This window comes from Sebastes fasciatus, chromosome 6, assembly GCF_043250625.1.
Source record: "Sebastes fasciatus isolate fSebFas1 chromosome 6, fSebFas1.pri, whole genome shotgun sequence".
NCBI lineage: Eukaryota > Metazoa > Chordata > Actinopteri > Perciformes > Sebastidae > Sebastes > Sebastes fasciatus.
This window is the reverse complement of record NC_133800.1, coordinates 25,589,795-25,613,568: the sequence shown is the minus strand read 5'-3', so window position 1 is coordinate 25,613,568 and position 23,774 is coordinate 25,589,795. Positions and strand designations below refer to the sequence as shown.

The window sequence follows — 23,774 nt, the reverse complement described above, 5'->3', positions numbered from 1 at the left end:
AAAAGCACAGGATGGCATGCACTTACACACTGTACTCAAGAGACTCAGCACTAGTACAATTATATCTGAGTAGCCATTACTTCCGATGAAAAATTCACTCAGCTCTGTCGAAACACACTCGTCACTCAGCAAGACATGTACGGCTATTTCTGGCCACTAAGTGGACTCAGCAACTTCTTTGGGGTCACGGGGAGTTACAGGGGCTTTTTTTTCTGGAAAAGAGAGCAGCCTTCAGCAAAGACAGACGTGAGCCCTAATCGACGCTGACATGGAGTCCATCAGAACTTACTGAGAGGTTTGAGGATGCTGTTGCTGGCCTCATCGTTGTTTTCTGCGTCCGACTTGTCAGAGGCGTTCTCCGTCAACCTCTCCTTTCTGTCCTTGTGGCCGGGTTTCCGACGGTGATGCCTCCGACGCCGATAGCTCTTGGGCACATGCACGCCGATGTAAACGGTGTGGTGACCTGCAAAAAGCAAAACAGCAGATGAACTCTCTGACACTAAACAGTCTGACAAATTCAGATTGCTGTGATGCAAGTGATGCACCTGAACAGCTGACTTCCTGAAAGTTAAACCAAAATCCCTTTCAAGAAACACAAAAGTAACTAACCTTTCTAGGGTATTTACTTAATTATTAATTGTTATTTTCTATGTGCTGTTTTCTTTTCTTTTTTGTCTCTACATTTATTTAATTAATTTATTTATTTATTTATTTATTTATTCAAGGTTTCTATCTTACTACCATGAATTATATTACTGTAGTACTTATCACTTTTAATTCTAACTAACTAATTAAATTATTTAAAAAAATATTTTGATGTTATTTTTTCTGTAACTTTACCTCTGGGGGTGGGAAGAAGGCTGGACCTGTCTCTGTGTGGGAGTGGGAAGCACATGTATGCGTGTATATATGTATGTACATATTAAATGTTAAATGCAAGATATAATTTTTTTGTATTATGGCACCGGTGTTATGTTTTGTTATGCTATGTTTTGGAAAAAAGGAATAAAAATAATTTTCCAAAAAGAAACGCAAAATTAGAAACAGTTAGAAAAATCACAATTTGCTGCAAAATAAGTAAATTACAAAATGACCCCTAACCCAATCTTCAACACTTCTCAATTCAGTTAAACAGGGAACATTCTCACGTTCTCAAGACAGCGTAGCAGGGCGGGGTTATATATAGGTTGCAGTGCACTGTCAAAACAAATATTTGGACAGAAAAAGAAGTAAGAAATAGCAGTGAAGATGCTATAACTGCAGCATGACTACATCCCTGTTATGTACGTTGGCACAATACCAAGAGGACGTGCAGTTTTACATGGAGTTGGTTGATTTAGGGTCAAAAATGCCAAGCAGACCAGACTGTTTGCTAATAGCATGCCATTCAGGTGGACGTGGATTTCATGCCAACTTGCCATAAATCTATTTTCAGAGCCGCTGGTCATTTGGCTGAGGTAAGGCATCTGGTTCAGGTCCATTTATTCTTTACTAACTTACTTTTCCTAGTGTAGGTGTGGAATTCCAGGTGGAATTTAATCCACACATACCTGAGTTTGTGTTAGTGTGTTTACACAAAGCATTGAACCATACTGCAAACACACTTTCTGTTACAACAATATCAAAGATCTGAAGCTCCACTGGAACTCGCTGACTTAGTCATATACTGGGCAAAGGTATGCAAGGTGTAGCACTTTGTATCTGACCAATCAGCGATGTTCAGCAATGCAAATTTGGCCCCACCGAACTACACAAATTTAAGTTATACAGTACATGTGTTTTTTTCCACTATACCGTAGTGTAATTTATCTGAGCTTCCGGTAAGTGAATAACGGCAGTGTGTGATTTGAGACAACATTACCCTGTCGGAATTTACACACTACACAAGTAAGCACATAGTGTGCACAGTGTACTGCATGGAAGTGTACTAAGTATCCAAATTGAGACACAGCATAGGTCTCCCAGAAGACCAATTGAACCCTACAACCTGGACGACATTTCTGGTACCACACGTTTCTCCTTTCCAAAGCAGAGGAAGGCTCTAAAAAGCAACCTTTTAGGCTAAACATCAAAAGTCCTCCTGAAACAAAAGGCTCTATGCGACCGGTGTCAAACGTCGCCTTTTGGAGCACGTCGGGTAGCGCTGAGCCAAGCACTGCACATGACCCAACCAGGAAGTGGCTGAACCCTCTCGACACAACAAACAATGATCTCTCTTGAAGCACAACGGCGTTCATTATTCACTCGTACCACAATGCCTTGTTATTTTTTTTAGGGGTCCATCTAAATTCACTGACACGGATGATGGTTCAGTATAACAAGCTAATGTTGAGCATCAGAGAAGAGAACTGTGTCACCTAAAATGTGAAGGGAAACTGTAAATCAGAGGCTTTCTGCTTCTCTGTCTATGCTAAATTGGTAAATTGTTGTTTTTTTTCAGGTGAGTGACGTTAAATCAATACAACAGTGGTGGAAGAAGTACTCAGATCTTGTACTTAATTAAAAGTAGCAATACCACAGTGTATAAATACTCTGTTCCAAGTAAAAGTCTTCCATTAATATTTTACCTAATTAAAAGTACAAAATTATAGCATTAAAATACACTTAAAGTATTGACAGTAAAAGTACTCATTATGCAGAATGGCCCATTTCAGAATAAGGTATATTATATTATTGTAGTAGGATTATTGATGCATTAATGTGTACATCACTTTAATATTGCAGCTGGTAAATGAGGGGAACATTTTTTTTAATTTATCTATTTATACATATTTTATATTACTTTATATACTGCTGGGTAGCTTGTAAGTTTCCCCTGGGGGTAAAGTGTAACTGCTATAATATTATAATATATTTGTCGATTATATTTTTGTATTATTATTCTGAATCTGTAAAGTAACTAAAGTTATCAAATAAATATAATAGAGTAAAACGTACAATATTTCCCATGAATTGTAGTGAAGTAGAAGTATAAAGTGTAAATATAAAGTAAATCAAAATACTCAATTACACATATTTCAAATTTGTACTTAAGTACAGTACTTGAGTAAAAATACATTGTTACTTTCCACCACTGCAGTACACTGAGCAGATATTGGCCTGTTGTTGAATACTGGATATCAGATATCAGCTTGTAGTTCGCTTTTATCATTGTTGTGGATGTGACTGAACTTTCTCTCAAAACTACAGAAAAAAAAATTAAAAACATATAATTCGCTTAAAAATAGTTAAAACTGTTTACGATGTTTAAAATCAGTTAAATATATAATATAGATATAAAACAATACATATATATGAACAAATATTTCTTCAGTCATCAGTCTGTTTTGGAAACTTCCCTCCCCCCCATCACATGACATAGAATGGATAAAAGTCAGACAGAGACGAAGGAACTCTCCAGAAGAAGACAAACCCGCATCACCCTCACCAGAGCTGCTGCCCACTAGGCTTTTGGTTCAACAAAGATGGTACCGGCCCCATGTTTATGGGATAACATAAAAACATTGGATCAATCGTACACGGCTAAAACCGTGACAGCATCGTCGGGACAAGAAGAAAAGATAAACAGACTTCGTCTACTCGAGGAAACAAAACTCCAAGTTGTTGAACGTTCAGTCAGAAGACAACAGCAGATTAAATTGAGGAATGATAAACAGCACGTTGTAGATGTTGTCCATGCAGACTGTTTTGAGGCATGATGGTGATATTTTTGTACTGAAACTGCTGATTTTGTGCCTGCCTTAATATCTTGCAAATCTGAATGTATTGATTTGTGAATAAGGCATAAATTAAGGGACCTCACCATTACTTCCTGTTGAATGCAATGTATCAAAGATCTTATCCAAGTTCCTTGTTAAGGAAACCACTTGCTACATCATTAGTTCAATGCCTCTGTGATTACACTTGCATAACCTGGTAGGGTGGCACAATTAAATGAACATAAGCTTCAAAAAGGTCAGAACAAACTAATGAGGGTGAGCCCCAAACGATTTCAAAGAGTTGAACTGGCTCCCTGTTGAAGGTTCAACAGTTAAAATTAGGGCTGTCAAAGTTAATGTGATAATAACGAGTTAACACAAATTCATTTTAACGCCACTAACTTCTTTAAACTTTTTTAAACAATGCAAACTTTGACTTTATGGAGTAAAAATAGCTTTACATAAACGCCCAGTATTATTTGTGTTACTGTGGTTCATTAGAGTGGACGAAAGATGCAATTAGACTTAACACACAGAAAGTGGGCATTACAACGACACCCAGGAGCAGATGGCTGGACGGCCACAATAAAAGAGAACAGAGACGTAGACAGACAGAAAGAAATAAAGACCGTGCTGCTATTAGGGCTGATAGATGAGCAATAAAGCAGAGCGTGAAGACGTTTGCACAGGCCGAACGACATCACGAGAGGAGGTGAGAGAAAGAGAGGAGAAGGAATAAAAAATAGTCGAGTCAAGGAACTGGAAAGGAAGATTTGCACACTGCCAGAGCAGCTTTGTGCAACGACTTCCTCTTCTTTTTTTGTGTGTGGAAGAAGGACTTCTTTTGGAGCTGCCTGTAAGCACACACTGAATGAAATAAAATCCTTGTGTTTGCTGGGAGGTTTGTTTAGCTCGCTAGATTTCTGAGGAGAGGCAACGCCACCGCCAGTTTCCCCAGTAACCGCGACGCTGGGACCTGCCCAGACCAGTGGGGAGGATGGCAACACGCCACACAGCACTGACAGCATGCTAATACCAAACAGCTTTAAAAATATACTGCTGGATTAGGAAAAGGGGGGGGGGGGTGTTGACAACTTTTTTGTCAGAATAAGTTATTACTCCTCCTCTTTACTTGTGACTCAGCTATAACAGGCACTATCACAGGAATACAAACATTTAACCTAAGGTCACGCCAGATGTGTTTACATGCATGCGTAAGTGAGTCGTCTATCTTGAGCTTCAACACCGTCTGTGACGCAGAGTTCAGATAACAAATATATATGAGTGACAATGCAGACTAATCAGTGTCAGATAAAGATAATTGAGCTCCTCTTTCAGACTTTTATCTTGTACAATGCAAGAAATGTCAACCGTGTCTCTTTTCGTTCGTTTTATCAGTCTCTGAGTCAAGCTGTCTGTCGGCTCTGAGCGAGCAGCGGGGAGCACACTGAGCTCAGTGGAGACTCCAAAAAAGAGACTTAGCCAGCAGACGAGGACACAAGCAGACACAGCTGAGACGCGGGTTACGCACAGGAAGTTAGAGAGAGATTGAAGCAGGGGTCAAGCTGAGGTGACACCTGACAAAATGTGGACCTCCAGCATGAGCGACACTGCTGTGCAAATTCCAAAGTTGACTCTGTTATAATGATTTTAATGATGTATGCAACTAAATTACTTTAAGGATCATACCAGGGGTTTTGCATGTTTCAGCCCATTTACTACAAATCAAGTATATAAAAGTTAACAAACCATGCCGCTGTGTTGACAACCCTCTATAAAGCCATTGTTTTACATTAATTTCTATACAGTGCAAACTTGAGTTAGCAGACTTTTCAAGCTTGCTTAAAAAGTGCAATCTATCACATCAACTCTGCATTACCGCTTTTATTGTCACTGCGATGTCAACTTGCGTAGAGGTGGAAGAAGAACTGAGATCCTTTACTTAAGTAAAAGTAGAAATACAAAAATACTCTTTTACAAGTAAAAATTCTGGGTTCAAAATGTTACTTAAATAAAAGTACAGAAGTATTATCACCAAAATGTATTTAAAGTACCAAAATGTAGCAGCCCTCATGATGCAGAATGGCTCCTTTCAAAGTGTTATATTATTATAGAATATTATATTATTCTGTTTTTATCACTAATGAAAACATGTAAGAGCATTTTTATGATGTAGTTCATCAATGTGGAGTCAATTTAGATACGTTGTGTACTACTGGGTGGGTAGATTAGTAGTGCATCATATCATATAAGCATATTATGTTTCATACTTTTATTTAAAAAGGAACTACAGCTGTCAAATAAATGTAACGGAGTAAAAAGTAAAATGTTCCCCTCTGAAATGTAGTAAAGTGGAAGTATAAAGTGGCAGAGAATGGAAATACTCAAGTAAAGTAAAAATGTATCTTGATTTTTGTTCTCATTTTGTCCTGTGACCAACAGCGCAGGTCCTGGAACCATTTTGAGTACTTCCGCCAAAGAACCAAAACGAACCATGAAGTTCTTGGATGGTAAAACTGGCTCTAAGCCAGGCCCTTTAATCTGCTGGACTAGAACCAAGAAACCTGTGAAGTTGGGTGCAGGTTAAGGTCATCACCACGTAAACCTATCCTTGCTCTGAGGCAACAAGAGGCATCATGAGCAGCAAGGAGAGTTTGACTTTTGAAAAAAATTTAAATGGACCACTGAATCAATTTTGTAATTAGCTGGTTCTACAGCGGTTTGGTCCGAAATGAGAGAAATGCTGCATATATCGGGAAAGAAAATTTAGAAATACAACTACAAGGAGAAACTTTAACATGCTTGTCTGCTAGGTTCACTCAATTTGGAAATCTGCCATAAAAATAAGATTATATAAATCACTTGTGAAATAAAAATATACAGTTCACTGTGATGACAAATTCAAACATTTGCCGTTTAATTACTGTAAATTCCCTGGTGGCATTAATCCATTTAAAATAGGGCTGTCATTCGATTAAAATATTTAATCGCAATTAGTCGCATGATTGTCCGTAGTTAACCGCAAATTAATCACGCCTTTTTTATCTGTTCAAAATTAACCTTGAAGGGAGATTTGTCAAGTATTTAATACTCTCATCAACATGGGAGTGGGCAAATATGCGGCTTTATGCAAATGTATGTATATACTTATTATTGGAAATCAATTAACAACACAAAACAATAACAAATATTGTCCAGAAACCCTCACAGGTACTGCATTTAGCATAAAAAATCTGCTCAAATCATAACATGGCAAACTCAAGCCAAACAGGCAACAACAGCTGTCAGTGTGTCAGTGTGCTGACTTGACTATGACTTGCCCCAAACTGCATGTGATTATCATAAAGTGGGCATGTCTGTAAAGGGGAGACTCGTGGGTACCCATAGAACCCATTTTCATTCACATATCTTGAGGTCAGAGGTCAAGGGACCCCTTTGAAAATGGCCATGCCAGTTTTCCCTCGCCAAAAATTAGTGTAAGTTTGGAGCGTTATTTAACCTCCTTCACAACAAGCTTTAAAACTGAGCCCACTACAACCTAAAAATCACAAGTTGTGTTAATGTGTTACAGAAATTAGAGGCGTTTACACAAATTAATATGTTATTATCGCGTTAACTTTGACAGCCTGAATTTAAAAACATGCCAATAGAATATTATAGAACTTTAACATTACTATATTAGTTTTACTCCTTACAGATTATCAGTAGGCACTCGTTAAAGACATTTTAGCGTACAGAAAGTTTTTTTTCCTTTCTCTTTCTTGTCCTGTAGGTCTTTGAGGGGATTAGTGAGGTAAACACATGACGACATGCTCCGTGTTCTACATCTCTCTCATGCCAGCTTGTTGAACAGGTGAGCTTCAGGGTGTATGTGCAGGAAGTGTGTGAAAATCAGTCTCTGAAAGGTTAAATGAGGTCCTTCCTGTTTCCCTCAATGGATGCCCTTGCTTTGGAGAAGTCAATTCAGAGGAACTAAGTTGTTTAAGAAAAACACTTCAGGTACTTCTCTGAGGTTTTAGGAACTAAAAAAATATTTCATAAAGAAGTTAAACCTTGGAGAAATATTTATAATGCACCATGTTTCCTGCCATTTGTGTTTCTATTGCATTGCCGTCTACATCACATGGAAGGTAAAATAAGACTCTTTTGATCACATGTAGAGAAATTAAAGTGTCACAGGAACAGGTAAACTTACCCTCGACCTCCTCCTCGTCGCAGATGTGCTTGAGTAAGGACGCCCCCCGGTCCAGCACCGCCTCATCCTCCATCCTGTAGTAGTAAAAGAGGAAGAAAGACTGCTCACACTTCTCCTTCAGAGACAACATGGAGCCATAGCGCTTCGGCTCGTTCACCTGTAGTAAATTGGAGGGGCTGGGGCTCAGTCTGGTGTTGCTGGTGGCGCTCATCTCCACCCATTAAAAGCACATTGATAGCACCTTAAGATCTGCTTCTCAGTAAGTAAACTACCCCCAAGTGTGTGAATGTGTGTCGTCTTTGAGTAGGGCAAAGTGCGCAGTCGATTGGTACGATGGAGTGGATTTAATCTGGCGGAGGGGGGTGAGGGAGAGGACAGGAAGTCTCTGCTAATTGAGTGACTGGTGCTGGTCACGCGCAAAAAGACTGACTGAGACTTGAACTCATCGAGATCTGGATCTGTCCACACTTCACCTGTTAGACACTGAATCAAGGTGTTGTGTTTTATTATTGAGGGGGGAAATAACCATCTGAAAAAGTATCAGTTAGTGTTGTGTCTAATCAGCCATACGCCCACACACACTACAAAGCCTCTCCATCTGGTCGGTAATGCCTGCCAGCCCCCTCTCTCCACCACCCTCCACCTAAGAAACAAGTGGGGCATCACATGTCTGTCTACTCATCCGCCCTTACAGGATTACGCCGGCTTTACTTAAGTGACAACACACACAGAAGCCCGCAACAGGCCGGCGTGTCGGAGCCTCCGCTGCTCTCTCCAGGACGACTCCAGACACCTTCATCCTCTCCTCAAACAAGCCGTACTGTTTCCCAACAAACATCGACGTGTAAAAAAGGATTGAAATATGTTGCTTTCAGACTGGCTCCGTAGCTGGAAGGGAGTTTTGTTTATTTGTTTTTGTCGTGATGGCAGCACAGTACCGTCAGCTACTTGCATGCAATCAAGAAATCCCTGAAGTATTTTACACAAGCAGCTAATTTACATATTTACATTTTAAACTTTGTCAGGATTAACAGAGTTAGCAGTGCTATCCGCTGTCAATCGAAGCATAAAAGCCCCAGGTTTATCCTAATGGGATCACAGACATATTGGTTTGTTTTGTGAAACAATCGCAACATTTTTTGTTTTGTTACAGATTAGTTCAAATGTTCATAATTGTCATAATTATATGATTAAAAAAATCTGTGATTTTGAGTCAGATTTGCCCCCAGAAATCAGAGCTTCTTTGATAATATTATTGATAATTATTAGTAATATTAGTACTAGGAGATGATTAATACTGTGAAGGTTTTGTCCATTCAGATATCAATAATTATGTTGTGTTTTATGAGGCAGTCATTTATTGTTGTTACCGTATTACTGTTCTGGGATATACATTTGATATGATAATGTCATTAATACCTTCAGTAATGTTCTTCAAATCAACTCAGACCATTCTAGGTCAAAGTGGACTGGACAGCATGGGCTGAGTAAAATGACAGGGGGGATACCCTGGACACAGAGTGCTCAGAGGTCAAAGGTCAGCTGCAGAAGAGTACTCTTCCAGCTGGTCGGGATTCAGCGTCTTGCTCACAAGAAGACATTCTCCACTCACTGCATCAATAATCTTCATGTCACACATACTAATAGATTCAGCTCATCAGAGCTGAAAAGTTACAAAGACAGAACAGGAAGAAAAGTCTGTTTGCAACAATCCCACCACTGCCAAATCATCCGTGTTATTTTAGCTCTGAGGAATAAAATAAAAACTCTTCCAGTATTTCTATGCAATCAGAGTTGATTTTTTACACTTGCTGATGGTTTTGAGCAATCACACTGTGACTAAATCAGCTCTATGTGTGGACAAACAACTCTCCAATCAACACTGGTGAAGTAAAAAATAACACTGGAACACTTCCTGTGTTTAGTTTTGAGAGCGATTGAACTCAAACAAAATACAATTATTCTAGAAATAAAGCTGCTCAAGTTTTTTTGTCATTTCCAAAAACACACTGAAACTTAGAGCTGCAACGACTAATTTAATTAGTCGACTAATTAAATTAGTCGACTAATTAAATTAGTCGCCAACTATTTTGATAATCGATTAATCGGTTTGAGTAATTTTTTAAGAAAAATTCCAGCTTCTTAAATGTGAATATTTTCTGGTTTCTTTACTTCTGTGTGACAATAAACTGAATATATTTGAGTTGTGGACAAAACAAGACATTTGAGGACGTCATCTTGGGCTTTGGGAAACACTGACCTACATTTTTCACCTTTTTATAGACCAAACAACTAATCGATTAATCGAGAAAAATAATGAACAGAGAAAAAATAATGAACAAATCGTTAATTGCAGCCCTATTACTTCCAGTATACAGTATGTTATAGTCACTGCAACTAAAAGTATATTTCTCCTAAACTGAAGTTAAATATCTACATTTTAGTCTTTTATAAAAAGGTAAAATTATATTGAAATGCCACCTTTAAATTCTGAAGAAAGTTTTGATTCCTACTGAAACAAAAGCTTTGTCAATTTCATAATATTACATAAAATTCCAATTCAGTAGGCTGATTGATTACTCAAAAGCATTTTAACAAGAAACAAGATGTTGAGCTCTGTTGTCTCTGGGTCATCTTGTAAAGAGCTTTAAAACAACACCATGATTCATTCGACCACAGTTAACAGCGGAGATCTTTTATCTCTGGACTTCACCAGCTACCCCACTAATACCGGCCTTCCTACTTCTCCATTGCCACCTATGGAACAATCATGGACATAACAGGCCAAACTTCACTCTGCCTGAGCTGACCGCCCACACACGTCTGCACCTAAGGTGTATTTCTACACTGAACTTAACATGTTGTCAGAGAAGAAGAGGACAACAACATGTTTTAGTGAACTTAATCAAGGTTTATGCTTTGGATATGATGTGAGACTAAAAAATAGTGTCATTGTTGCATATAAACAATTTGTGATGTTATGTGCATTCAAGGAGTTACTTTATGATCAAAAACAAAGACTTATTTTTTTATTTTACATTGTCACCCTTGCCCTGTTTCTACATTAACATACGTGATTTCCTACATTTCCCAGAATGCTTTACACCCCTTTATCAAAACACTGCACAGCAGACAATTTACAACACATCTTTTCCAACTTGCTTCTACCTGCAGATTGTTAAGTTTCCCTGCATGATGATCACATGTACCTTTTCCTGAACTCTTCTTTTTTTCCTCAAATTAAGCTTTTAATTTGAGGCAAATTTATCAGAATAATGAATGTTTGGAGAGCCATTTCAGTAGCAGAATGAAAAGAGTAATATACTGTAAATTAGTCGGCAGAGTTTCTGGTTTTTGATATTAACACGATTAAACTTTGGCTTTAAAGATTATAGTGTAATCAAAGAAACTGTTAGGGATATAACACTCTTTACATAGTGTTAAACTGCTAGATTTGATAATAAATCAAGCCCATGTTTTAATAATGTGTGCATTCAATGGCTTTAACGCAAAACCAGCAGATTAAGCATTAGGACTACAAACACTGTGATGGTGCAAAATCTTCAAATGCTTGTGTACTCTGCAGGCTGCCGATATTGGCTTCTTGTACTTCGCAGCACAAAGCCTCAATTCAGAAATAGATTTTGCCACAGAACGCAAAAAGAAAACACAAAGGTGTTTGTTCAAATCTTTGATTATTCTCTCAAATCAAAAGGCCTCAATGCTGAGTAACTTTTTTCTCTTATGTTCAACAATCATTGTGACCTTAATGTACTTCTACTTCTACGTTTGTTTCGAGTGACACTGACGTACAAAATTGACGATACAATGTTACTTGTTAAAGATTTGATGCCAGCGTTCAGGACTTGTGACTGACTTGATCTAAGCTTGGATGTTTACTTGGGATTTGTTCTGATGTAGAAAAAACTTTTTTGGTCTCACCTCTGCCTTTTATGTTTTAGATCACTGAAACAATGTCTACCATCAAAATCCCTTTCAGCTGCACAAGACATTTATTAATTTACCATGAATAAGAGGAAATTGGAATGCACATTACACCACCAACACCTCTGCTTTTAAGAGTGTAAAAGTATTTAAAGGTGGATTTTACCTTTAATCAATATATTAAGTTATGTGCATATTGATTATCAATAGCTAAACCTTCCGACAACCTTATTACAAGCAGTGCAAGCAATCAAAACTTGACAAGCTGTTACTTTGCACTCTTCATTGTGTATTAGCTGCTATCTGTCTTTCATGTCACAGATAACGTATCAGTCTCCCTGTCCTTGTAGGGCATACAGTAATCTGCATGTTAGCCTACATTCACTATCTGTTTGGAGATTGTTCTCCTGTCTGTACCTGAGCTGATGCAACAGTCGACTGTGTGTCCAAACCATGGAAACATCAAACAGCCTGCAGGCATCCGGACTGTGTTATTATGCTATACAGTATCTGGTGTAGTCATTGCATGAGATATGAATTAATATGTCCAGGTCACGTATCTAGTATCCCGTACTCCTATCGAGTTTGCAAAGTCAAATCCCCTCGTGCAATGAAGACAGAATGTCATCAGATATCAGATTTCACTGCACCTCAAAGAGTTTTCTCCAAACAATAAACACACAATTACAGTTTTTGTTAAATGATAGACACACCGGGCTTTCGTCTGACAGCAGTTTTCACTGTTCATGGGGTAGAAATTCAAAGCTTTGTTTCTTAGTAATTTTCACACAAATTACACCACAAGTTCCCACTGCCGACTCTAAATGAATGACGGCCACATGGGAAACTCAATGAATGCTATTATGGCTGTTTTGACTCATTTTCCTTCATTTTAATATCTGCTTTTTCCCCCTTTTTGGAGTTTTTTACCTATTAGCAGCACTTTGCTTGAGGATATCTGCATTATTACGGTAACAGATGAACTGATTTTTCAACAAGAGCCTGCTGTGTATCGTAAAATCAAACAAATGAGCCGAGACTACAGAGGACACAGATGGTTGATTAATTCAAACTCTTGCGGGGTGTGTTTCTTTTGCATCAGCGGGGGATAACCTTTGGTGGTGGCTTTCTGACAGCAACCAGAAAAACGCAGAGTCACAATGAGGCAGTGTCACCTGGGATACTGATTGCCCGCAAGTTAAAAGATCTATTGACCGGTTTTGGTAGTAGTCCTCTTCTAAAAGCTGTGCAGATAAATCAATAAAGCCTGTTTAGCTGTGATTGTGCAGCATAAGAGAAACAAAAGGTGGCATGTTTAGGGTCACTCTAGCGTACACACAATCGTATCTGAGGTATAGGTTTTCCTCCGGGGTTAGGATCCTTGCAAAGCAATTACATGGCTGTTCATGTCTTTTACGCTTAAACTTTAACATATTCAAACTTTAAATGACCTTTAAGGTGTTTGTTAATGTCCAGCCGGGCGTAGTTTGCCTATACAGAGGAGGTTCCTCAGGCAAGTAGCACATTTACACCAGATATGATTGTATATTAACTTGAAATACAGCCAGCTACGACTGTCTGAAAGCAGTGTTCGAAATGATTAGTTAAATTTCACCTTCTTGGCAGCCAGAGCACATGTTTGCAACTTGTCAGCCTCATTACTGAACCACTTGTTCCTGAAGTGCACCTGATCTCTAAGCATTTATTCCTCCTTATATTAAGTAGCTGTTTACAGGCTCTTCTACAACAAACAGGTGTGCCTTACTCGATTTATGTAATGGTCAAGTAGCTCTGCATAGAGTGAAAACTAAGCACTCCTGTAAAGCCTGTTGAAGTCACTTACTTCTTGCTGCTGCTGCTCATGTCTTCAGGTTGCGTGTGATAAATCTCCTTACTGAATGCTCTGAGCAGAGCGGATCACCGGAGCGGCTGCTGATGCTTGACCTGACAAAGTAACACACGGAGAGGTCATTTCTTTTTGCTCTATGTGGACTCAACGCACACTCACACACACACACACTCACACACACACACACACACACACACACACACAGAGTTTTTCACAACCAAAGTGATAGACTGAAATTAAAGTCTCTGTAAGAAACAGGAACACCTTACATGAGAAATATCTGAAGGATATTACACAGCACAGGTATCACAGTAAGACTTATTATGGGTCCAAAAAAAATAATGATTTGATTGATTTAAAAACACAATGCAGCAAAAATATGATCACAGGAGTGCAACAGGAAAACTTAAAAAAAACAACAAAAAAAAAACAAATATAATGCAAACACTCTCTTTGTGCACCAAATGCAATAACAGAAGTAATCCTGTGATCAATTTCAGGACACTTTACTGAACAACACTTTATAATCCCTATTAGTGAACATCACAGGAGTTTGAAACAGCATCATAAATCACACTAACAAAGCGTTTAACCAAAAGAAAACACACTCTCCAGCTGCGTATTTACGCACAAGCCACCCTTTAATCGTGCCATAAATTGTCTCAATAAACGCAGATTGCATGACTCGAAAAATGCATTTAAAAAAGTGACATAAAAGCACGATAAAGTCGCTAAAGTCATGAAGTCACCGGTGACACGCTGCAAGGAGAATTGACAGTATGGTGATTTATGTTGCGTCTTGACACACGAGGCCTGCAGGAGAAGAAGAAACACAGTTAGTTGTCAATAACTTGCAGACTTACCGCTGTGGTTTTGGTCTTTGGCTCTTGTTGTCTCCCCTGCGGTGGCATAAAGGTAAAGAAGTCTACTTCCACAGCTCGGGTGAGTTTGTATGAGGCATTTGTTTGCACCGACTGCGGCTCAGCATGCTGCCGCCTCTATCTGCTGGACTGGACCGTCCTTCTGTCAACGCCACTCCTCCAGTGGGAGGTCAAACTGCTGCACTGCTGCTGCACCATCATCACTTTGCCACCTCCTCCACCACCCATTACTGCTTGAACACACACAGTTCAACATGAAGCAGCAATCTGTGGACATTATTAAAAAAATAAATAAACAAAAAGAAAAGTTTTGTTAAGTTAAAATCAATAAAAAAAAATGAATGAAGCTGATAAAATCGTACTGAACCTGAACTGAGCTCAGACCTCTCGCCTCAGAGACAGTTTTTGACCCTCATAGGTGGTCAGACTACTGAACAGTAGCACTACATGAATGCAGAGCTGTAGATTGTTTTATGGATGTTTTTAGGTTGTTTTATAATTTTATTCTCAGGTATTGTCTTATTTATTGTAGTATTTATCTAGTGTACTATTTATAGATTTTAAGGGCTGAGAGAGAGCCAGAGTAAAATGCATTTCATTGCATTTCACTGTACACTGTACTTTTAAATGCATATGACAAATAAACTTGAAACTTGAACCATAGGCTGCATACAACAATAATTAAATAAATAGTCCAGACATAAGCGTGTTAAATTATTGAAAAACAAAACTTGAGAAAGGGTTCTTTAAATAAAATTGATTTTTAATACATTTTTGTTTATTTATTTATATATTCTGGCCATAAAGCTATCTGTGGCACTGAAAAAATAATGCAATAATTATATAAATATGAATAAATAAATAATATTAACAATAACAATAATGTGTTTTTTTAATCCCAAATTATACAAATAAAGCATTCCTGTAATATTCTTAAACTATTATAGTTCCTCAGTGATATTTGTCCAGCAGTTCTCTACAATGTATTACAGGATAATTGATGTGTCTTTTTATGAGACACTTGCTGGGATTGTTTATTTATTTATTTATGAAGTATTTTGAATCTACAGCGCCATCTGTTGGAGGCAACGTGGCAAGATTAGCCCTTTAGATTATCCATCCATAACAGGTTCAACTACCACTCATTAACTCTTTCAGGCGAAGTTAACCTACTGCAAAACAGGAAAATCCACCAATATAGTACAATATATATAAAAAAGATGAATGGGTGTGTTTACCAGTAGCCCCTGTGTGACCAACTGCAGGGTAAATCTTACCTGTTTTTTTATTAGCACTTTATGTTTTCTCGACAAGTAAGGGGGCTGCTGGTTTCACGTATTCGAGGTCATTACAAGCACGGCCATCTTGGTAAAGTCGGCATAAATGACAGATTATATGTTGTGTAAAACTCATAATAATATTGAAATTGAAAGCAAATATCATTTTATATTTTTAACATGATCAAGATAACTTATTTAATTCATTGTGAACTTACTCAAATTGTTCATACACAAATGCAGAAATGCCATTATATAAATTTAAAGAATATATTTAAACTCAAACTTATAACCACTAAAATGAGCAATAAAACTGTCCTATAGTGAATTCTTTAAAGAAGAATAATGTACTTTTTTCCCTTGTTATTTTTTTCCTGAAGCTTATTCAATTTATTAATTGTCATTATGATTTCTGTTGTCATATTCCTGACTCTACATTTATATTGAGTACATGTCTGGAATATTTGTATATTTTTACAATTAAGTTTTTTTTTTTAAAAAAAAAAGGTCAGCATAAAACAAAGTAAGGCAAGGCAAGGCAGCTTTATTTGTATAACACATTTCAACAACAGGGCAATTCAAAGTGCTTTACATAAACATTCAAGAACATTGCGACAAAATGCAAAAGAACATTAAGACATAATTAAAACAGTTATAAAAACATTAAAACATTAAAGATTAGAAAAAAACAAGCTAAAAATAAAAGCTAGGATAGAAGCTTAAATTGAATAAAACACAAATTCTGAGGTGAAGTAGACCATCACCTCAAAACATACCTATTTTTATTTTCGACCTGGTGGTTTTAAACACCTCCCAGGTTGTAACATTGAATTCATTGATAAATTACTCATTATGCATGGTAAATGTGGACATTTGCTTTTTAAAATTAATTTCATTATTTTAATTAGGCTTTTTAATAGTTTTGAGGTTTGGTTGGACAAAACACAAACATTGTGAAGGTGTTTCTTTGGGGAACTTCTCACAGTTTTCAGAATTTTGACAAACCAAACAATCAATCGATTAATGGAGAAATTAATCGGCAGATTCATCCATAATGAAAACAATCATTAATTGTAAAATAGTTCAAAATTGAAACTCATAAACCTATTGAACCCAGATTAATGGGTTAATCAGAGCTTGTTTGCTGACAGCGGTGAGACTGAACATACAATAAATGAGCCGTAACATCAAAACAATGAGCTAAAGGCGGCCAAGAAGCTCTATAGAGTTAGAGGGGCTCTCTGTGTAATTTAAAAGGGTTTATAGTGCTGAAAACCAGTCATTTGATCTTGTTAATATTAAGTATTGATTGTGAAGCTTAAAAGAAATGTTAGATTGTTTGTAATAGAGCTGATTGTTTATCAGTTTTTGGTGGAGTCAAATTAAGTTATTGATTTTACATGTCTTAAGTGTTGTCTTTGCAATGCATTGAGCTGTGCACACTTTTCCATATCTTGTTCATATTAACATCATGATATTATTTTCACTTTCAGTTGAGTATAGCACACTTGAAAAGAAGTATGCAGTGACGCCATTAATGTTCAGTTATTCAAAAGCAAAGAAAGCTTGTCTTTGGTGTTACGTAACACTCAGACGAGACATGTTTTTTCACTCGACTGGGAATTCTTGGCCGCCCTTTGACCGTCTACACACTAACCTTGGTTGCTGTGTAACATTTTATTCTAACGATGCACTGAGCTCACGTTTCTCAAACTTAGACTGGATTATATTCAGTAACTGGAGAGTAACATTTAACCTGTATGAAAAACAACTTTAAGCACAACCTGCTTGGGATGTCTAATGTTTCAGGTGTACAGTAAGACACGTGCCGATACCTGATGCTTACTGGAAAGTTATAGGGGTTATTGTCAAAACACAGCCTGGAGAGCGACGTCTGCTGTCATGTGAATGTGTTGTCTGAGAGACGTCATCTGTCTGCACCATCTAACTTGATTTCATAATGATTTAGTTCTGTAAATAAGTTTCAAATGTCCTGTACATCTTAAACATATGCTTTAAAACATACTTGTCTTATGGGAGATTCACTAAAAAGATATTAAATTAAGGTATTTCACACAGATACTACTGAGACAAATCCTTTATTTTCTATTAATAATGTTTTATATTTGTATATTTATGTTTCAAAAACATCATAAATGCATTGTGAGTATTGGGACATTTGGATAAAGTGTTCCTTATTTATAAAGATATAAATATTAGGGCTGTCGATTAAAATATTTAATCATGATTAACCGATGATTGTCCGTAGTTAATCATGATTAAATGCAAATTAATCGCACATTTTGTATCTGTTCAAAATGTACCTTAAAGTATTTAATACTCTTATCAACATGAAAGTGGACAAATATGCTTGCTTTATGCAAATGTATGTATATATTTATTATTGAAAATCAATTAACAACACAAAATAATAACAAATATTGTCCAGAAACCCTCACAGGTACTGCATTTAGCATAAAAAAAATGCTCAAATCATAAGAACCCATTTTCATTCACATATCTGGAGGTCAGAGGTCAAGGGACCCCTTTGAGAATGGCCATGACAGGTTTTTTTTCGCCAAAATTTAGCGCAAGTTTGGAGCTACTACCTAAAATTGGAAGTAGCATTAATGCTTTGAAGAAATGAATAGCGTTAAAACGAATTTGCGTTAACACATTATTATTGCATTAACTTTGACAGCCCTAATAAACATGTTTATCTAATAAAACCAACATTACATCGTAATTATCAGTTATATTAAGCAGAATTTCTATCATTTCTTTTGTAAAGATGATTATAAAAGACAATATAGAGTATATTGATGATGTTAAGTAAGTAAGTGGTTTATTATCTTTTGTGGTATGTCTGGTTTCACTGCTGCAACTATATTTCTGTGTTTTATAATTATTTTATTTTTATTTTATAATATTTATTATTATAGCCAATTTGGCCTGAGCATCTTTATATGCTTTACAAAAATTAAAGAATTAAACAGACAACTGTACAAGACGCATTTCAACTTTTTTTTTTTTTTGGTCAGACAAAATGTCCTTTCTGACGACGGCTATTTCAAGATAAACAACATGTTGTTTACCTGAATGTGTAAGAGACGTCTTTCATGTGCTTTTATTTTCACTATACTTAAATTTTCCACAAGTTTAAACTTGTTCTCAAAACAACGTTTTATGTTTTTATTCATAACACAAAATATTGTTAAGGCTAACATCAGTACGACATATCTGAGACAAATTGCTGTGAGAAGGGATTGTCCCTCATACATGAGTGTATAATGCAAAACATCTGCTGTTTTACACATTTAAATCCCAATGTATGTCAGCATTTCCATGTTTTTCCACCATGTAAGACCATTTTTATTTATGGAAAAAATGGCAGCACAGTTGAGAGAGGGACGGGTTATATGACAGCATAACATGATGGACCCGATACTCTCCAGCTTTACTTCAAATTCAGTTTGACTTGATTTTCCCTTTCAGGATGGATTTGAAAGGTTTTTGCATCAGCTTGTTGGCCCTTTGTAGTTTGAAATGTGTTCGATGATGCTCCTGTTATGATCCCTGTTGTCTCCGCAGGGTTTTATTTTGTGCCAGCTCATGTCTTTGATGTAAAATTGTTCCAGGAAACGTAGTTCCACCTCAAAGCTTTGCTCTGAAGTTCCCTCAAGCCACATCACGACATTAAAAATGTGCAAAATTATAATTTTATTAATATTAAGATTTTATTATCAGAAGGCTTCCCAGTTAGTCAACTAATAATGTTCACAGTGGCAATAGTCTATTTTATAATTTAATTGTAGTGTTATTGTTATTTAGCATTTTTGTAATGGAGCAACTTATTAATTTTTTTATTTGTTAGGTTCATTTTGATCATTGCCGTTTAGTGTAAGCTGCAGTGTTATTGATGCCAACAAAAGTTGGGATGTTAAGTTCCATCCTTCCACATAATATCTTTATTTTCTTCAGTCTCTAAAGTTTCCTCCTTATTTCTCTGTAATATTAACGTCTTCTCGGATCTTATTTTAACACCAGTGAGGATTTTATTGTCAATAAAGTTTTGAGTTTGTTGTTTCTCAAATATTAGATATTCAGAGCATGTCTATTGCCTCCACACAGCTCTCAACATGGCAACAGGTGAGCCGGCAGCTTGCAGCTAACAGTGCAAACAACGGCAACAGTGCTGACAGAGCTAACCTGGGGGGGAACCGGAGAATGGGCCCTATGCTTCTGCGACGACGCCGTCAGTCGGGACGACGTTATCAGCTGTTAATCTGCTTTCACATGATAAGAAATTTGCTTTTCGCTAACTGTGTGGTATAGGGCACAAAGCCTCGCAGAGGCAAAGCGCAGCGCAGGTATAATATGTCATTGAAAAGTGCGCAGGGAACGGCATTTACTGTTTCTATGCAACATCAACAGTTGTGGCTGTTATCTCATTGGTTGCACTTTGAAAGGTCAACAACATCCAAGGTCAAAGCTGAAATAATTAAAACTTTAAATGCAACGCTCAGTGGCGATTTTCGAGTTATGCGCCACGCCAAGGGTATCACTTCTACCTCAGCACCGCTCTCCCCCATAGGAAAACAGAGGCACAGCCAGCGCAGAGCAATTTAACCGCTGATCATGTGTTGGCAGCTTAACCAGCATATGAGAGCAGCGTAGAGCGGCCAGCCAGTGTGGCACGCTCACATGCACTAAAAGACACTCATGGCCGGCCCGGCGATGTCAACAAAGCTGATAGAAGCTCAGATTACAACACACAAAGAGAGAAAGACTTCATTCTCTACTCAGGTAGACATTTCTCCTCTATACCTATACATAGACAATAATTTATTTCAATTCAATTCAATTTATTTTTTTATAGTGTCCATCTGCCGAGACCGGCTGGGGGGATAGAGAGATAGAGAGAGAGAGAGAGAGAGAGAGAGAGAGAGAGAGAGAGAGAGAGAGAGAGAGAGAAGAAAGAGAGGGAAGCAGGCACAATAGTAGCCTAGCAGCTGTAATAGCTAATACAAGTAGGACTGATAACACAAAACCAATAGTGGTGGATGGAAAGAGTGATAATACATCTATCGGAATTGATATCATTGGGTCGTCCTCAGACGGGCTTTGAAGCGGAGCTTCCAGCTGTCTCAGTCCACCATACATCTGGCTAGCTCGCCAGCACTGTCCAGCATCTCTCCTCAGTACGTCCATGTAAGTTGGTGTGGGACGTCCCTGTGATCGATGCCCGTGCGTTGGTTCCCGCAGCATCAGCATGCTTGCCTGGAGTTCTTGATGTCTTTGGCAGTGACCGAGAAGTGTCATTCTCCAGGCTGCCACTTTGTCACTAAGTGTTGGTAGTCCCTCGTTAGCCTTGGTAGTCCCTCGTACAGACGTAGTTAATTAATGATGGTAGCAGTTGGTGTCAAGCAGGCACCGGATGCGGTAGCAGATGCAGCCACATCTATATTAAAGCTCCGGATATCAGATAGAGAACCTTTAATGTGCATAAAATCTTCCTTACAAATTATCCACATGTAAGTAATGTTACCAAGATCACAAATGAACACATTCACTTTTCACTGACCTTAACTTGTTTGTGTACATTAGATTGCTACTTACTACTGCTGACCTCTATGACCTCTATCTGGCACACTGGCATCATCATCTCCAGATTCAGACTAAATATGTTCTGATATCTGCTTGTTTATGTCCTGCTTTTATTTTATTATTATTGTGTTTATATGACAACACAAGTGCTGGATTAATGTCCACAAAGAGGAAAAACTAGTTACGCCTGAAGGAAAACTGAGAACACGAAGAATTCAATGAATTTCAGAAAAGTACAGGGTGCCTCCTTAAAAACCATCATGCAACTTGGTGACAGGGAATTATAATAAAACTCTTTCTGTCTGGATCAGTTATAATAAATGTATATTTTTTAGACTAGGGGGGAAAAAGCAGCATGTTTTAATGTGTACATTAGCCGTTGGGCAGATACTCTCATACAGATGTGAGGTTTCAGTGTACAGTAAGTTATGTGGCAGATGTCTGTGAGGAGAAACAGAGAAGCCTCTTCTGAGCCTCCTGCTGTGACCTGATGACCTTATTGAGGCCAACTTTGTCTGACTGTGCTTTAAAAAACATGTGGGGAACTTGTTTTCAGGCCATATATATGACAGGACTCATAATAGTTTAATTCCTATTAAAAGGTACAGTGTGTAGGATTTGGCGACATCTAGCGGTGTGGTTGCAAATAGCAACCAACTGAGTACCCCTCCGCTCACTCCTCCCTTTCCAAGACTTCAGTAACGTGAGCCGCCGAGTGCAAAACCGTTGTAACGCCGTTCGGCCCGTTCAGAGGCCATCTTTACCATAGGCGGCTGGCAGTTCCACGGTTTTGCACTCTGCGGCTCAAATTACCGCAGTTTTACAAGTGTGTTCATGTTGTCGTGTTTACCATACTCACCTCTAGTGTGATAACATGCTAACATTTACTACTTAGCACTAAACATAAAGTAGGCTACAGCTGAGGCTGATGGGAATGTCATTAGTTTATTTTGTTTTAAACCAAAGTATTGGACAAATTATATCTTTTTTTTTAAGTGAGCATGGCGTTAGATAAAAAGTCAGGGGATCATCAAGGTTTTTACAATTCATTCATTCATTCATTCTGAGGAGGCCATAACTGTCTTTACAAAATTTAATGGCAGTCCATCCAATAGTTGTGGAGACATTTCACTCAAAACCACAAATGTATACCTCATTGTGGTGCTAGAGGAAACATCTGGATCACCAAAGTCATTAAGATTACAGCTGTTATTTCTCTTCTGTGTAAGTACATTGAGAGAGCTGCATAAAACCGGAATCAAATTCCATGTAGTACTCGGCCAAATATATCTGATTCTGAAGATTAGAATGAATCTATCCAATAGTTGTTGAGATATTTCAGTCTGGATCAAAGTGGTGGACCCACTGACAGATCACATAATATATAGAACAGATACAACTACATAAGAAAGATATCTTCAAACTTGAACTTAATGCATGTTGGTTACATATTGTCATAATTGTGTGTTGTTATAGGAGCATTCTTGCGGTACATTGACGTACATGCTGAGGCACATGAAGCTCCTAACTGGCGGCATTCCTCCCGATCTGTGGACCGACTAACTGAGTCAGTGTTGTAGTTTTCATGTTAAGGTTAATCTGTGACAAAAGAAAGCCACATACAAAGATCTGAACTGCTGGTTTCTGTCCCTTCAGGTGCACATTGCTCCAAGAACATTATGTAATGCAGGCTGTGGTTTGTACTGTGGCTCAGTGGTACAGTGTGTAACATTGATTTACGGGCTTTAATGAACAGTCTGTCTGACGTCAAAAAAGTTTGAATGGGAAACTAACATATACGTCTTTGTATATCATTTCAGATTGGTCTTAAATATTACAAATGTCAGACTGGTTAGGATAAAGGTAAGAAATCAGTAAAATATCTATGGTGAAATAAAGAAAGCACAAAGTATATTTTACATTAGTCCTGCATCTCCTCCTATTGGCCATGTTGGGTATTACATGTGTAACAGAGGAGAGTGCAAAGGGGAGAAATAAATTGTCGCAATAATAACCATGTTTCATAGGTCCACAAACTTACCAGCAACTTTAAACCAGATTGAAACCCTATTAAATCCTGTATATGATTTTATAAGATCTTAACTTGGTTTCTAAAGCCTATGTGTAACCCAAGTGTACTATTATACACTGACAAGGATAGCACTCATATACTGCAAACTCAATCCACTGCTGTTATCTCCTTAAGGGGAGACACAACAGGTATATAGGGTAAAAAATGTAACTAATAGATATCTCCATGAAACCTCCCCAGTTGATTACTTACATTAAGACAATTATTTTTTGTATTACAAGTTTTCTGAA

At 37.6% G+C, this 23,774-nt stretch overlaps 1 protein-coding gene across 7 annotated transcripts in view; it reads right to left on the bottom strand.

Moving 5' to 3' along the window:
• The window catches only part of slc4a4a (solute carrier family 4 member 4a), a 61,574-nt gene extending 46,821 nt beyond the window's left edge, over positions 1-14,753 (bottom strand). For 4 of the 7 annotated variants that reach the window (XM_074638796.1, XM_074638798.1, XM_074638802.1 and 1 more), the window contains exons 1-4: positions 14,551-14,753; positions 13,682-13,782; positions 7,894-7,967; positions 290-463 (exon numbers count right to left, since the gene is read on the bottom strand). In XM_074638796.1, the coding sequence (XP_074494897.1) occupies positions 290-463; positions 7,894-7,967; positions 13,682-13,701 (268 nt within the window). In that variant the 5' untranslated portion in view covers positions 13,702-13,782; positions 14,551-14,753. Of the gene's footprint in view, positions 1-289; positions 464-7,893; positions 7,968-13,681; positions 13,783-14,542 lie in introns of all 7 variants that reach the window. The other 3 variants (XM_074638797.1, XM_074638799.1, XM_074638801.1) reach the window with 3 other exon arrangements.
• Between the last annotated feature and the right edge of the window lie 9,021 nt (positions 14,754-23,774).